General features: G+C 36.1%; 1 protein-coding gene and 1 non-coding gene across 2 annotated transcripts; one reads left to right on the top strand and one right to left on the bottom strand.

Moving 5' to 3' along the window:
• Window positions 1–3,994: 3,994 nt before the first annotated feature.
• On the top strand, window positions 3,995–7,684 carry LOC136224769 (serine/threonine-protein kinase-like protein ACR4). The gene is made up of 2 exons (XM_066013188.1): window positions 3,995–4,301; window positions 4,425–7,684. The coding sequence occupies exon 2, from the start codon at window positions 4,704–4,706 to the stop codon at window positions 7,458–7,460; it is 2,757 nt and encodes a 918-aa protein (XP_065869260.1). The 5' UTR covers window positions 3,995–4,301; window positions 4,425–4,703; the 3' UTR covers window positions 7,461–7,684.
• A 5,706-nt stretch (window positions 7,685–13,390) lies between these two features.
• TRNAT-UGU (transfer RNA threonine (anticodon UGU)) lies at window positions 13,391–13,462 on the bottom strand. The gene has a single exon. It is a non-coding gene; the product is annotated as a tRNA-Thr (tRNA).
• Between the last annotated feature and the right edge of the window lie 4,438 nt (window positions 13,463–17,900).

Here is a 17,900-nt window from a genome sequence, read left to right as displayed (position 1 = left end):
GATTTTTCTCATCCAAACTAATATTTTACTTGGTCCAGCTAAAATAATTAACCAAAATAAGCATTATGTTTTATGAAAAATCTTGGAAAACCAATATGTCACACTAAATGATCAGTAGGTCTAATTTATGAATTTTCGATTAATCAATTTAGTCACAATCAATATAAATGATTAATTATATTCAAGTTGGGACTTGGTCCATCCCCAACAATCATTGAGAAACATAAATTAGTTTTCAAAGTGGATAAAAGAAACTTAATTAGGTTAAAAGATAATTAGTACATAATTTAGGTTAAGGTTCACTATATCTCTAGTTAAGATGATTTTATCCCATAATTATATTAAAACTCGTCTTAGAGTGATAGATAATGAGGTTCATAATAATAAAATAAGATTAATGATTAGAAGAAATCATAGTGACGTCGACGAATATAACTTTATGTATGTTGGATGGAAACTTAATTTTATTGCATGAACTTTGAAATAAACTTGAATTACACACACAAGCTAGAACAATATCAATAATAACTTTAGATACTTTATGAAAGAATCGAAAAAGCTAACTAAATATAACAACAAAGGATGGAGAAGATAAGCCTAAGTTTGGTGTGTAGATTGTGTGTAAGAATGATTTTTCCATGCATAAACAATGTCTATTTTATAGGTAGAATTCACATATGAAACCAAAAACCAAGTCTTCTAATGTCCCCCAACCCCCTAAATCTTCCAAATTAAGCTTTAAAAATTGGAACCAAACTTTGACAATTTGGGAGTTAAAAATGTGTGAAAGTGGAAAAGGAATCTTAGACTTCAACAATGTATGAACTTGTGACAATAATTTGAGCCTATTATAGATCAAATTTGGAAATTATCATTCTTACTAAGTTGTTCTTCTATGTCGTAGCTTTCTATATTGTTTTGAATCACCTCAATATAAGCTCGTTTTAGAAAGTTATGGGCAAAATACAAAAACATATCAAATCTGCCAGGAATGATAACAATCTGTCCTCCAATCAACTCGATGAGATGACATCCATCTCGATGAGTTAGACCTGATATCCTCTAAAAAATGATTTTCGCCTCCCCATTTCACGTCTTGTCTCACCCGTACTTCAACTTTTTCACCAAAATCACGATACAAACACCTAGAAACAATTAAAACACACACTTAAGTACTAAAAACATCAAAATATAAATAAAACATATCTAAAAACCACAGCAATGAAGTAATTAAAATAAAAATGATCTTAAATTAAACTAACAATAACAATAAAAAGTAGATGACAATAATGGTTCTGGCTAGGACCGAAGAAAGTTTCTGCTGACATTCTATACCCTGAGGGCTTCCTTTTAAGACTCCTATCAGTATTCTACCGACATATTCCTCCTACAGGGACAGATACAGACAATGTGTTGCCTCATAGAGCAAGCGATGGAGTCTTGTATTTTTTCCAACCTAATAGTTTCCTCAGGAATGTCAAAATTTTCTTATAATTTAGCCATCGCGGTTGTGTTCATTTTAGTGGCATATTGCACAGTGCTAACGTTGTAAAGAAGTTGCTTGCTTATATGCTCTATGAATTCCCCATCGGAAGGGTTGAGGGACCCTAAGCATTCCTCGATACGTTTAGTAAGGTCAGTGGAGATTTAGAGGAGACCCAATGGATTACCACTAGTGTCAAATAGTGCTATGGGTTCCTGGGTACGCCGCGAGGATGATACACATGTTAAGTTTTCTTGATGAGCCAAGGTCATCTATTTGATATGACTGAATTTGTGTTGTAGTGCTCCAATGACGATGATAATCCCTTCTATGCCTGAGGTAAGCTAGAAAAACGATCAAGACGGGGGCATCGACCGACGACCCTACTCTGATACCTGATCAGAGTAATCCTGAGCTATATCTCGAGAGGCTCAACTAAGGGATAAATATACCTCGTCGTTATCAAGCAATAAATTTGGTTTAAGTCCATGTACTGAATCCATGGAATTTACGTCCACAAGTATCAAACTTCTCGGTTTTACAACGTTATCTAAGCGGTAAATAACTTTGAGTTGTTTTACCTATTTCACCACTCATAACTACATGTGAGACAGTTTTCTGCTTTAAAGACCTTATGGGATAAAACAAATTGTGGTAAGTTAAAATATATAAAGGACAATATTTCAGACAGATTGTACAATAAGTAATATTTAATCCTGCAAAAACGGTTATGAATAAACCAACCAATTCCACTAAGTTCTTTAGATCGCGATTCCTTCAAAAGGCAATACTAATTCTAATCGATTCAGAAACTAGGACCCGTAAGTTTTGTGACTTGTCAATTTCTATGGTTTTTGGGTTGTTAATTCTAGTAAGGCAACACCTATATGAATCTTAATGAATTTCGAAGCTTGTAATTAACTTATACGATAACCAAGTATGAGAATCAAAGCAAAAATATATAATAACAAGTATAAAGAAAATGAAAACCATAAATTATATATTAAAATTATGAAGATAATTGGGTGAGATACAACCAAATATGGTATATAGAAAGTGTTGAATCAAGTTAACAAGAAAAAGAGAAAGTTAACAAAAATGTGAGATTCTTATATCTTCAAATATTAATTTTTAAGGTATATATTGAATTAGAAAACTAGCTTCTATTAAGATATAAAAAAAAAAAACTAGCTTCTATAATCTCCCTCCCCTAATTATTGATTGGAAAAAAACTTAAATATATTTTAATTGAATTAAAATAAAATAAAAATTGGATGTTTGTTTCTGATTTTTGTTGGTTTATGAAGACTGAAGGTGTAGTTATAGAAGGGTAGGGTGAGGTCACAATGCTGTGTAAGTAGCTAACTATATTTGTTATCATAGGACCAATTATTGCCAAATAAAATACTCCTTTAATCTATATTTTAATTTAAACTTCCTTTCATATTTTGGAAATATAACATAATTAGATTCACTAATTTTCTTTCCATATAAATTATATCATTCACCAATTAAATTTCATTGACCAATTATAATTTATGAGCTTATTAATTTATCCATTTTATTAATTTCGATAACGATAACATTTCAATAACAATCTTATTGAAACAACTTAAAAATGAATTATAATAAAAAATTATTCATTATCGCTTAGACGGTATCGAAGTGGTCTAAGCAGAATCTAGACGGTAAAAAATCGACTAGGGTCTAAAAAAACGTCTAGAGAGACTAACCGAAAAAAATCGAAACGAATTCTCGTTACTTTAGACAACCTTGATTTTGAACAGTGTATTTAGGATATTAAATTTATATTTTATTTTAAAGTATAAAATTTTATTTAAATAATCAACTAAAAAAATTTAATTAATTAAATGTATCTTATTAATATTTTATCGAAAGTGTAAAAATGGGATAAATTACACTCATGGCCACTGAACTTTACCCATTTTAACATTATGGCCACTGAACTTCAATTCTTAACAGTATGACCACTAAACTTTATACTTTTTAACATCGGTGACCACTCAATTTTAACTAACTCCTCAAAATGACTTTTAACAACCTCAAAATGAAAATATTTAAGAATTAAAGTTGTTCAGAACGACATTTACCATGAAATCACATTTTTTATTTTCCAAAATCACATTTTTTATACTTTCTCTCTCTTAACCAAACACCACCTAAATGACCTCAAAACGAAATTTTTTAAGAATTAAAGTTTCTTAGTATATCATTAACTCTTCGAAATTTTTATTTTGAGACCGTCAACGGTCGTTGTGAGGTGTTGAATGGCCATCGGTGTTAAAAAGTGTAAAGTTCGGCGGCCATACCGTTAAAAATTGAAGTTCAGTGACCACAATGTTAAAATGGTAAAGTTCAGTGGCCATGGGTGTAATTGACCCTGTAAAAATGATATTTATGGAAAAAACAATAAAATAATAATAATGCATGAAATTCAAAGTTGATAATTGAAAAAGCGTAAAAAAAAGAGCAGGATTGCAGGCATGAAAACATCAAACTGCATTAACTGCCCATTTAATGTGTTCACCTACACTTACCCATTTTCAGAAGCTCCATTTTTATGGACATTTATTTCTCTTTCTCTCTCAAACACTAATACTCCACTTCTACCTTCCTCATCAAATCTACCTTTCCTCACCCTTTTTTCCCATCAGATGAAATATGGACGAATCACAACACTTTTATTCTTTAATTTCGTTGAAAACCCACTTCTAGATCACTAAAAGATTCCAACTTTCTTCCCCATTTCTCATCCACTGATTCCAGGTTGTTCATTCCTCTCTATTCCAGTTCCTGGGTAAGTCAAGAGATCGAGGAGAAAGGAAAAAAAATGTCAACTTTCTCACTCATGGGTTCTATGGATTAAGGCATTTGGGTTTTCTTTTAATAGGGTTACGTTAATGAGTTTGTTTTTTGCCAGTTGGAAGCATTTTGAGCTTGAATTCGGTGAAAGGCGGGATTTTTATTCGTCTGTAACGTTTTCTCTCACAAGGTGCATTTTCATGGAAGTTTCCTTTATATACTCCTACTGAAAAACCCTGTAATGTTGGTTGATTTTTGTTGCTTCATTCACTTGCTGGTTTGATATATGTATATAACTAAAGTTCTCATCTTGGCTTCAAAGGCTAACATGCTAAGTAGCAATTTTAAGTACTTGTCTCTCTATATGATCTTTGTATAGTGAGGTTGTTCTTATGCAATGGGGATTTCCAGCAATTTAGGTAGAGAATCTAGGGATTTCCTTATCTGGGTTTTGAATGCTGGAGTTTTTGTGCAACTTGTGGTTCTATCAGATTTATGGTGCTTAGTTTCAGGCCTAGGTTCAATGTCTTCCATTGCAATATCTTATGGAGAGAATGGTCCTGTTTTTTGTGGCTTAAAATCAGATGGGTCTCATCTTGTGACTTGTTATGGTTCAAATTCAGCTATAATCTATGGCACTCCAGCTCATTTTCCTTTTATAGGCCTAACTGCTGGTGATGGGTTTGTTTGTGGTCTTCTAATGGGGTCTAACCAGCCATATTGTTGGGGAAATAGTGGTTATATTCAAATGGGTGTTCCTCAACCTATGGTTAAAGATGCAGAATATTTGGAAATCAGTGCTGGGGATTACCATTTATGTGGTCTGAGAAATCCATTAACTGGCAGGCGTAGGAACACCTCTCTTGTGGATTGTTGGGGTTATAATATGACTAAGAACTATGCTTTTGATGGGCAGATTCAATCAATTTCAGCCGGTTCCGAGTTTAATTGTGGCTTGTTTGCTCAGAACAGGAGTGTTTTTTGCTGGGGGGATGAGACTAGTAGCCATGTAATCAGTTTAACTCCGAAAGATATGAGGTTTCAACGGATTGCGGCAGGGGGGTATCATGTTTGTGGGATTCTAGAGGCAAATGCTAGGGCTTTTTGTTGGGGGAGAAGTTTGGATCTTGAGGAAGAGATTTCTGTGGCTTATTCCGGTCAAGGAAATGTCGATTTGCCTCCGAGTGATTCAATGCTTTCGATTGTCGGGGGGAAGTTTCATGCTTGTGGGATTAAAAGCAATGATCATGGTGTGATTTGTTGGGGTTTTACTGTAAAACCAAGCACTCCTGCTCCTAGTGACATTAAGGTGTATGAAGTTGCTGCTGGAAATTACTTCACATGTGGAATTCTTGCTGAAAAATCTCTGTTGCCGGTTTGTTGGGGTCTCGGGTTCCCTAGCTCTCTCCCTATGGCTGTCTCGCCTGGACTCTGCAAGGCTACACCTTGCACTCCTGGTTCATATGAGTTTAGTAGTGAAAATGCACCTTGCAAGTCCCCGAAATCTCATGTCTGCTTGCCCTGTAGTAATGGTTGTCCTGCTGAAATGTATCAGAAAAAGGAATGTACTGCGAAATCAGACCGCCTGTGTGATTACAATTGTTCGAGTTGTTACGCTGCAGAATGCTTCTCGAATTGTTCTGCACTTTATTCTGATGCTTTTAGAGGAAAGAAGGATGAGAAGTTTTGGTCAATGCAGATACCAGTGATCATTGTGGAGATTGGTTTCGCCTTGTTTCTTGTGATTGTTGTATGTGCAACTGCGATTTGCTATGTTCGGTACAGATTGAGAAATTGTCAATGCTCGGTGAAGGAATCGAAATCCAAGAACAAAAGGAGTACTGCTCCTTTCCCTAAAGACAGTGGAAAGATCAGGCCTGACTTGGATGAACTTAAGATACGGAGAGCACAGACGTTCGGTTATGAGGAACTTGAAAGGGCTACAAATGGCTTCAAAGAAGAGTCTATAGTTGGAAGAGGAAGTTTTTCTTGTGTTTATAAAGGGGTTTTGAAGAATGGGACAGTTGTTGCTGTTAAAAAGGCGATATTTTCTTCCGATAAGCAGAGGAACTCGAAAGAATTCCACACCGAACTTGATCTATTGTCGAGGCTAAATCATGCCCATTTGCTCAATTTGCTCGGTTATTGTGAAGAAGGCGGAGAAAGGCTTCTAGTTTATGAGTTCATGGCTCATGGTTCCTTGCACCAACACCTTCATGGGAAGAAGGCCTTGAAAGAGCAATTGGATTGGGTTCGACGGGTCACCATTGCAGTCCAAGCAGCAAGGGGAATCGAATACCTTCACGGTTATGCTTGTCCGCCCGTAATTCATCGAGATATCAAGTCTTCCAACATTCTGATCGACGAAGAACACAATGCTCGTGTAGCTGATTTCGGTCTCTCTTTGCTAGGACCATCCGATAGTAGCTCCCCGTTAGCTGAACTACCTGCAGGCACTCTCGGTTATCTCGACCCTGAGTACTACAGACTTCACTACCTTACCACAAAATCAGATGTCTACAGCTTCGGTGTACTGCTCTTGGAAATCCTCAGCGGACGAAAGGCTATAGATATGCAGTATGAAGACGGAAACATAGTCGAATGGGCAGTTCCTTTGATCAAATCTGCTGATATATCAGAAATCTTGGATCCGGTCCTGAAGCCACCTTCTGATACGGAAGCACTTAAACGAATAGCCAATGTAGCTTGCAAGTGTGTGAGAATGAAAGGCAAGGAGAGACCATCAATGGATAAAGTGACAACCGCGTTAGAAAGAGCTCTCGTGCAGCTAATGGGAAGCCCTTCAATCGAGCAACCGATATTGCCAACAGAAGTGGTACTTGGAAGCAGTAGATTGCACAAGAAATCTTCGCAGAGGTCTTCGAATAGATCAGCTTCGGAGACTGAAGTAGTAGTAGTAGAAGGTGAGGATCAAAGGATCGAATTTCGAGCACCTTCGTGGATAACATTTCCGAGTGTTACGTCTTCGCAGAGACGGAAATCATCGGTATCGGAAGCGGATGTTGATGGGAAAAACTTGGAAGCAAGAAATATAGGGTATGTTGGAAATGTAGGGGATGGTTTGAGGAGATTAGAGGAAGAAATTGGACCTGCATCACCTCAACAAAACTTGTTCTTGCAGCATAATTTCTGAAAAGATTACAACATTTTGATTAAGGTTGTTGGATTTAGTTTGTTTATTGCAGGATCTAATTGTATAAAAAGAAGAAAAAAAAAAGATGTAATCTTCAGGATTCAAAGTTGTAGTGAGGCTTACAAGGTTGTATTGTAAGTTTGTAACTGTATTGTGCATTCAATTCAATTCTGACCATTATTTGGTTTTTCATTGGTAAAGTTACAAAAAGTTATTGGTACAATTGCCAGGCAAGAGTAATTTACTTTCTAATGTCCTGAACTATGCGATTTCACTTTTAATGTTAGAAAGTTAAGTCAATTTATATCATTAATAAAATCATTTTTCAATCATATTAATCATATTATCTTCACTATACATGTACTTTCTATTAAAATTTCTTTTAAAAAAATTTGCTGTATTTTGCATATGTTGGATAAAAAGATCTGAATATTTCGTTGAGTTTAATAGTATTTCATCTTTAATTTTATTCTGAAAATTATAAAACCATATATAAAATAAAAATTTTGAACTAACTACCAACTTTAACGGATAAAGTTAAAATATTCATAATGATAAGTGAAAATTTTCTTTTTAAAAAAAAGTATTGTACAGGTATAGGACCAAAAATATTCAATTATATTGTATTATAGGATAAAAAAAAATCAACTATATTGTACTAATATAGATATAGGACCAACAAAATTCAACTATATTGTACTAAAAAATCCAAATATTTCGTGATTTATCTCTAAATTTATTTGAAATTTAAAAAAAAACATAAAATATTCAACTATATTGTATTATAGGACCACAAAAAATCAACTACATTGTACTAATATAGATAGGACCAACAAAATTCAACTATATTGTACTAAAAAAATCCAAATATTTCATGATTTATCTCTAAATTTATTTTGAAATTTAAAAAAAAACATAAGATATTCAACTATATTGTATTATAGGGCCAAAAAAAATCAACTATATTGTACTAATATAGATATAGGACCAACAAAATTCAACTATATTGTACTAAAAATTCCAAATATTTCGTGATTTATCTCTAAATTTATTTTGAAATTTAAAAAAAAACATAAAATATTCAATTATATTGTATTATAGGACCAAAAAAAATCAACTATATTGTACTAATATAGATATAGGACCCTGGCCCTGGCCGCTCGAAGGATGAAGAAGATAAATGAGGTTAGTATTCCTATTCTTTGTGGTGATCCTGGGATTGGGAAGTCAATGGGAGTTAATAAAACTAGTTTGAAAAATCTAAAGAGTAAACAAAAAAGTATCCAGAATACTTTGGCTTTACTAGAGAAGAGGGGGCCTGCGGGTACCTCGACGAGGCTCTCAGGAGCCCCTAATAAATACATGGCTTAGGTGTGTTGGTGCGGTCAGTTATCCTCCTTTCTATGGATTTGTTGTGTTGGAATGTTAGGGGTGCGGCTAGCAAGGCTACCCGTATCCATGTTAATGATCTAATTAAACATTTTAACCCTTCTTGTTTTGCTTTAATGGAAACTAAGATTAGTGGAGATAAAACAGATGAGGTGGTTAAAAAGTTTAGGAGCTGGAACTGTGTTAGATCGGAGGCTACTGGCTGAGCTGAGAGGATTTGGCTTTTCTGGAAGCCAGATCGGGTTCATTTCGATATTATTAGCATGGACAAGCAGTTTATTCACTGTAAAGTGAGTGTCTCCGGTAATAATTCTTTTTTAATTACCCTGATGTATGCTGACCCTATTTTAGCCAATCGAAAACGGCTTTGGGAGGTTCTTTACTCTATGAGTGTCAGCATATCTGAGCCCTGGTTTGTGGCGGGTGACTTTAATGATATTGCTTTTATGAGTGATCAGAGAGGGGGTTCGCATCATTATGTTAATCGCTGCCTTCACCATAAGAATAGTATGGATTTATGTGGGCTTTCTGATCTTGGGGCCTCCGGTCATAAGTTCACTTGGAAGCGCAACAGTACCTTTGTTCGGTTGGATAAAGTTTACGCTAATGTTTTAGCACAGACTTCTTTCCCTGAGAGTTCTGTGTTAAATCTCCCGTTCCGCCATTCGGATCACTGTCCTATTTTATTTAGGCTGTTGAGAGGCAATCGTCCTAGGGGTGAGAGACCGTTCCGTTATCAATTGGCTTGGGAGTCTCATCCTAAGTTTAAGGATTTCGTTCATGATAATTGGAAACCTCACTCGAATGTCCTTCAAACTGCTGAAGGATTCAGGAAATAATGTGCTGGGGTGGAATAGAAATGTCTTTGGGCACATTATTAGAAGGAAGAATAAGTTATTGAATAGGATGGAGGGTATTCAGCGTAGGTTGGAGGTGAGGTTTGATCACGGTTTGGATGGCCTCCTCAGAACCCTTCAGAATGAGCTGGAGGCTGTGCTCAGGCAGGAGGAGCTTCTTTGGTTTCAAAAGTCTAGGAAGTCCTGGATAAGAGATGGGGATCGTAATACCAGGTATTTCCATCTTTCTACCATTATTAGAAGGCGGAGGAATATAATTGATGCCATTAAGGACTCTAATGGTGATTGGGTGTATGAAGATGAGGAGATTCGGAGATTGGCCCTGGAATTCTATAAGGATCTATTTAAAGAGGAGCCTGTTTATCTGGAGAGGGGTCACTCTGTTGCTACCTTTCCTATGATTGGAGAGGATAGCATTCAGGATGCCTTTCACCCTATCTCCCTGAAGGAAATAGACCAAGCCATTTTTAGTATTGGGGCTACTAAAGCTCCTGGGATTGATGGTCTGCCTGCTGGTTTTTACCATAAGCACTGGGAGGTTGTGAAGGAAGGTATCTATAATTTTATCATAGGTGTTTTTAATGGTTCTCAGGATATAGAGCTGGTGAATAGAACCCTTCTGGTTCTGATTCCTAAAATTGAGAAGCCTTCTTCCTTTTTGCATATGAGACCTATCAGTCTTTGTAATGTTCTTTATAAGACTGTTACAAAGATTGTGGCTAATAGAATCAGGGAAGTTTTGTGCCTGGCAGATAAATGATGGATAATGTGGTGATTGCCCAAGAGATGGTCCACACGATGAAGATCAGGAAGGGGAAGAAAGGCATTGTGACTTTTAAGTTGGATTTGGAGAAAGCCTATGATCGCATCAACTGGAGTTTCCTGATGGAGAGTCTGGAAAGAGCAAGGATCCCTGACAGTTGGAGAAGGTTAATTAAGGTTTGTATCTCTTCTCTTGTTTTTCAAGTTATGATTAATGGTGATATGTCGGAGGAATTCTCTCCGGGCCGGGGTATCCGTCAGGGTGACCCAATGAGTCCCTTCCTTTTCGTTATTGCTATGGAGAGGTTGTCTCATCTGATTCAAGATGCTATTGATAATGGGAATTTCCACCCAGTGGCTATCAATAGTTTCTGTCCCCAGGTTACTCACTTATTCTTTGCAGATGATGTCCTAATCTTCCTGGAAGGTAATGAGGAGCAGTTGAGTGTTATTATGGATATTCTTGATTGTTTCTGTTCGGTCTCTGGGCAGAAGCTTAATGTCCAGAAGTCTAGGATGATGTGCTCTAAAAATATGAACCAGAGAGTCTGTAAAAGGTTAAGTGATCTGTCGGGTATTCCTCTGACTGGCTCCCTAGGGAAGTATCTGGGTATTCCCCTCCACAGTGAGAGAGTGTCTAAGGTGTCTTTTAAAGATACTTTGGATAAAGCTAATATGAAGTGTGCCACGTGGAAAACCAAGACTCTCTCTCTCGCTGGCCGCCTTACATTAATTCAATCTGTTAATTGTGCGACTCCCAATCATATTATGCAGGCTTGTCATCTTCCGGATCTTGTGCTTAAAGATCTTGATAAAATTAACCGTAGGTTCCTGTGGGGGGAAGCTGAGGAGGGGAGAAAGATCCATCTTGTGCCTTGGAGTGAGGTTTGTCAACCTAAAGATTCAGGAGGTCTGGGCATTAGGAAAGCTAAAGATAATAATAAAGTCTTATTAATGAAACTCCTGTGGCGAATGTGGCAGTGTCCTACAGCTCTTTGGGTCCAGCTCTTCTGCGGGAAGTACCGGAAGGATAAGGTGTTGGGGGGGCCTAAGGAGAGAGTGGTTAATTGTTCCTTTTTTTGGAAAGGCATTAGTGCTGTGTTTGCTTAATTTTGTTCTGGGATTAGGTGGAATGTGGGTAATGGCAGGTCCATCAGTTTCTGGAAGGATATTTGGGTAGGTAAGAAGCCTTTATTGGAGGTTTGTACTTCCTTGCCTCCGTTGGACGTTTAGGACTGGAGGATTGCTGATGTTGTGGATTCTGAGGGTGAGTGGATTTGGGATAAATTTGATTCATACCTCAGTCTGGAATTGCTCATTTCTATTAGAGGGGTTCATATTAGTAATCAAATTGAGGATCAGGATAGTTACTGTTGGGCGCTGACAAACAATGGGGCCTATTCGTGTAAATATGCTTTTCAGGCATTCTATCAGGGTTTGGATTCTTCTTCCCCAGGGGTGTGGAAGACGATTTGGGGTTTGAAAGTACCATACCGCATTAGGAGCTTCCTGTGGCTTGGGGCTAGGAATAGGTTGCTTACTAAATCGGATAGAAAAAGGAGGCACCTGGTGGATTCTAGAGCCTGTGGCAGATGCAGAGGGTTTGAGGAGACGTTGTGCCATGCTCTCAGGGATTGTGAGAAAAGTTTAGAGGTTTGGAGAAGAATTCTCCCTAGGGATGTGCTTCCTTCCTTTTTAGCTCATTCTGAAAATAATTGGTTTGTTGATGGTATTAATGGGATTCTTCTGCCTGGGAATCAAGGTGTTCTTCTTTTTGTGGCGGTGTGCCATCAGATTTGGAGGTGGCGGAACGAGGAGATCTTTGGAGGAGGAGTGGTTTCTATGCCAAATGTCCTTGATTTCTTTTCTAAGAAGATTAGTACCTGGGTTGAGAGTTTTGGTGAGGACACCTTAGCTAGGGTGGTTCAAAGGAAGGAGGTCAATCTTTTAGGCTGGTGTAGGCCGAGTGAAGGTGTGGTTAAGCTCAACACTGATGGTTCTTGTCTGAGAGACGGGATAATTGCTGCAGGAGGGGTCCTTAGAGACGATGGAGGCAGGTGGGTTTCTGGCTTCTCTCAGAATTTGGGTATTGGTTCTTCATTTTCTGCAGAGATTTGGGGGATTCTCTCTGGCCTGAAGCTGGCTAAGGATCTAGGGGTGAAGAAGCTTCTGGTTGAGTCAGATAACCAAGAAGCGGTTAAAATGATTTCTGAGGGCAAGTCTGTTTGTCGGAATAGCTTGAATATTATTAAAGGCATTAAAAGGATTGGGTCCTCCTTTGAGTCTATTAAGTTTGTTCATATTTATAGGGAGCAGAACCGCGTCGCGGACCGTCTTGCAATGGAAGGGTACTCTGGTTTGTTGGGTCTTTCTACATTTTCTTCTCCACCGGGCTTCATTTCTTCTTTGATCTTGGAGGATGTGGTGGGGGTTAGTTTTCCTAGGCTGATCCCGGGTTGAGTTATTTTTTTTGTTTGTTTTTTTTTTCTTTCCTTTCCTGCCAAAAAAAATAAATATAGATATAGGACCAACAAAATTCAACTATATTGTACTATAAAATCCAAATATTTCGTGATTTATCTCTAAATTTATTTTGAAATTAAAAAAAACATAAAATATTCAACTATATTGTATTATAGGACAAAAAAAAAATCAACTATATTGTACTAATATAGATATAGGACCAACAAAATTCAACTATATTGTACTATAAAATCCAAATCGTGATTTATCTCTAAATTTATTTTGAAATTTAAAAAAAAAAACATAAAAAAAAATTATGTTTTAAGAGTATAGTTTGCTGTATTAATAAATTTAAAGTGAAAAAAACGGAAAAATTCTTTGTGAGAAGAGAAATATATAATCAAAGTTTTAAGAGTAGTTTGCTGTATTAATAAATTTAAAGTGAAAAAATCCAAACATTGTCCTCACGCAGGATCGAACTACGGACCTTCAGTTTACAAGACTGACGCTCTACCACTGAGCTATAAGGGCTAATTGATGATTGATTTATGTTTAATAAAGTAAAGTAATATGTTTAGCGACTTCACAAGTAACCATGAACCTGTTTTTTTTTTTGAGAAGCAAGCATGAACTATTAATGTATCAAAAAAAGTTAAACTAAGCAGAATTTGGACCCGCATTATATTAGTAGAATTTGTGTACATAAATTTACTTTTAAGCTAAGTATAAAACTTATAACTTATAATTTTAGATGGAAAATCTCCTATTTTTTAGAGTGTAAATATATTTGGTAAAATTTTATTCAATTAAAATTAATTTTATCCTTATCTAATAAAAAATGAATGGATTGGTTTGTTCGTTTTTTTACTACTAAATCGAATATTTCAAACAAAACTTTCAACTGAAGCCGTTTCATTAATTTTAACATGTTATTTATATTATAACTATACGTTAATAAAAAAAGTAAATATCTTAGTCTGTTTTTTTTAACTTGTACGTAGCATATTTAATTGTTAACTTTTTCACACGTTATTAGTAACTGTGTTAATTTTTTTTTTTTTGGTAGAAGCAGGAAAGAAAACAAACAACAAACGCCTACCCAGGGATCAGCCTAGGAAAGCTAACCTCAATTCTATCATCTAAAAGAAGAGAAGAAAGAAAACTAGGAGGGACAGAAAGGGTAGAAACACCTAACATTCCCTCGTGCCCAGCCGTCGCCAAGCGATCCGCCACCCGGTTTTGCTTTCTGAAAATATGGCTGAACTTCAGGAACTCAAAGGAAGAGCCAAGCCTTTTGATGGCTTTGATAAGGTTGCGACTATTAAGACAAATAGCATGCTCCTCAGAAATCATCTTGATGGCTTCAATGTTGTCAGACCCCACAGATAGTCTCTTAATGCCCAGCCTCTTGGTAAGCTTAATACCAGAGGGAATACCCCAAAGTTCAGCAGAAAAGGAAGAGCTCATCCCCAGGTTCTGGGTGAAACCAGACAGCCAAGCTCCCCCCGCATCTCTAATAACACCACCGACGGCAATCTTCCCATTACTAAGGCATGAGCCATCCGTATTCAGCTTCACCACCCCATCACTTGGCCTACTCCAACCAACGAGGTGGACATCACTCTTCTGGGTAGATCTGGCAAGGGAATCTCCTTTGAAACTCTCAATGGTAACAGAGAGTTTATTGGAGAAGAACTCAACAAGGTTAGGAATGAAAACAGTATTGCCCTCAAAAATCTCCTCGTTCCTCCACTTCCAAATTTGGTGACAGGTGATAGCAAAGAAAATGTCACCATGCTCCATGAAGTCCAGTAACTTCCCACTCACACCATCAGAGAACCAGTCGCCTTCAGAATGGGCAAGAAAGGAAGGGAGGACATGGGGAGGGAGAATTTTTTTTCCAAACCTCAATACTTTTAGAGCAATCCCTAAGAGCATGTCATAATGTTTCGTCATGGCATAATTAGTAACTGTGTTAATAATTATACAATAAACATTTTAGACATAATTGATATTTAGAGAGTTTGATGTGACAAATAAATAACAGTAAATCGGTATGTTCAAATTTTATGTTGGAACAATATTAATCTCGCTTAAAAACATTAATAATGAAATTTTACTATTTCGTATTGTTGATATAGCAATGATTAAAATGTATTTATTCATACCCGCGATCATTAACATGAATTAAATTATATAATCATATCAAAGATAAATTGACGAACTATGTAAAATGTCTCTTGTAAAATTTCTAAGCAATCACGAACAAGAAATCTGAGAGTAGAAGATATATTTTTTTTGTTTCACTTTTATCACATTGAAGAGGAGAAAGAATATATCTTTCACAGCTTTTCACTCAACAGCTACTCCATGTATACTAATATAAATGGATTGATTGGATTAGGTTGGGTCCCATCAAGAATTAACTACATGAAATATCCAACACTTAGGTTAGATGTAATTCTACACTTCAAGAGAAAAAAAAAAAAAAAAAGCAAATTTGTACTCTATCCATTTTAAATGGGTTAAATGCATCATTGGTCACCGAACTTTTATGGTTTTCTCAAAATGGTTATCCAACTTCAATTTGTTTCAGTAAAATCATTTAACTTTTAATTTTTTCTCAATAAAGTCACTCTAACGACTTCAAGAGAAAAAAGACACCGGTAATATAATATAACTTCAATGTCATTGTCAACACTAGTCAACTTTCACCACTGACTGAAACGATATGTGGCTGCCAATAAGCTTATCAAAATGATACGTGATTTCCACCTTGCTGACACATGTCATTTCGATTAGGTGGAAGCCACATGTTGTTTGGGTCTATGGTGAAAGTTGATTGCTATTGATGTGACAGTCACGTTACTTGTTCGGTGTCTTTTTTGCTCTTGAAATCGCCAAAGTGACTTAATTGAGACTTTAAAGTTTGTTACAGACCATGTAATACATTAGAATACATGGGATACCATGTAGATTAAGAGTCTACATTGATATATTTTATTTAAAAGCAATACACACATATATATATATACAAAGTTCTCATTCAATCAAGGAGTTATAGTAAGCTCACAGCAGCCTCTAACAATGCTTTAGTTGACTTAGGCATGCTTTAGTTGACTTAGCCATGCTTACATTTATTACATTGACTTATTCTGTAACACTCCCCCTCAAGCTGAAGCATGTCTTTTAATCATGCTCAGCTTGCTACATATAGAGATAACATAGTCTTAAGACAATAACACTCAAAACAAAATAAAACATAAGAAATTGAAGATACTTCAAGATATAAAACATAATCCGGGAGATGCAACTTAGAAGAACAAAAAGGATAGGCGGAAGGTAGATGACAAGACGACAGCAGAACAACAATCCTTGTCGGAAACAGAGAAGCAGATGCCAATATAAACATCGCGCAAGAGGCTGCCAACAATGTCTACAAAAAGGAGATTCATCGGAAAACTGACCGAACAGACACGTTGGAAATAGAGAGGCGACATCGGTGGAAGAACTCATACTTGAAACCCTAGGTCCAAACAGTCTGCTCACAAGGCAGACAACAATGCTGAAAGAAACAGCCCAGAAATGTAACCCAGAAATTCTGCTCATAAAGCCGAAAATAAATTCTGGAATCTCAATCCAGAAACCCAAAACAGAGACCAAAACAAAGCTTTGATACCCATTTAAGGAGGACTTTTCTTACAGCGACGACGACACAGGGTGGTCGGAATGTGAGGAAACGCGGATCGGAGGCGGAAGGGATCAACCAGAGGGGTGGTGAGATAAAATGATGTCCCAACAGTGAGTATTCAAAAGACCCAAGCTCTTCACAGAAATGGAACCCTGGGAAATACTACCCAGAAAATATTGAACCCTGGGAAATACTATCCAGAAAATATTGAACCCTTGCAGAAACACAACTCTGGAAATACTGCCCAGAAAAAAGAATTCAGAAACCTTAGACCTAAGGCTCTGATACCATGTAACAGACCATGTAATACACTAGAATACATGGGATACCATGTAGATTAAGAGTCTACATTGATATATTTTATTTAAAAGCAATACAAATATATATACAAAGTTCTCCTTCAATCAAGGAGTCATAGTAAGCCCACAACAGCCTCTAACAATGCTTTAGTTGACTTAGGCATGCTTTAGTTGACTTAGCCATGCTTACATTTATTACATTGACTTATTCTGTAACAAAGTTGAATGATTTTATTGAGACAAATTGAAGTTGAGTGACCATTTTAAGACAACCATGAAAGTTCGGTGACCAACAATACATTTTAAGACAATCATAAAAGTTTAGTGACTAATAATTGTTTCACAAACATTATAGCTTTCAGATTTTTTTTTCCATTTTGGTTTTCTGTGTGCTAATTACAAGTCTACTGACCCAACAATATTTATAGTTTGGCATGAGTGATTAGGTCAACTTAATTCAGTTATGATGCATAAAATTATTAAGAATTCACAAACACATCCATTGAAAAACTAAAAGATTATTCAATTTAAAGAATTTTTATGTTATGCTTGTTCTCAAGAAAAAATGATTGTTAGACAATTAAGATTGGAATTGAATCTCCTGTATTCTTAGAACGTATTCATGGTGATATTTACGGGCCTATTCATCTATCACGCGGACTATTTAAGTATTTTATGGTATTAACCGATGCATCTAGAAAATGGTCACATGTCTGTTTGTTATCAATTAGTAACCCGACGTTTGTGAGATTGCTTATTTAAATAATTTGTTTAAAAGCACAATTTCCAAAGTATAGAACTTTTAATAATTACTACATGTCAACCGGAATCTATCTATCTATATACTTAAAGAACCTTACATCTTGCTACCACAAAATTTTGTGAATTCTTTTTCTTTTTCTCCATCTTAATATACTTTTCACATTTTACATATTACGATATTACCACTCAATTGTTCTTATTCGATGCTCTTTCTCAA

Source organism: Euphorbia lathyris, chromosome 3, assembly GCF_963576675.1.
Source record: "Euphorbia lathyris chromosome 3, ddEupLath1.1, whole genome shotgun sequence".
Lineage (NCBI taxonomy): Eukaryota > Viridiplantae > Streptophyta > Magnoliopsida > Malpighiales > Euphorbiaceae > Euphorbia > Euphorbia lathyris.
This window is presented reverse-complemented; position numbering and strand designations above follow the sequence as displayed.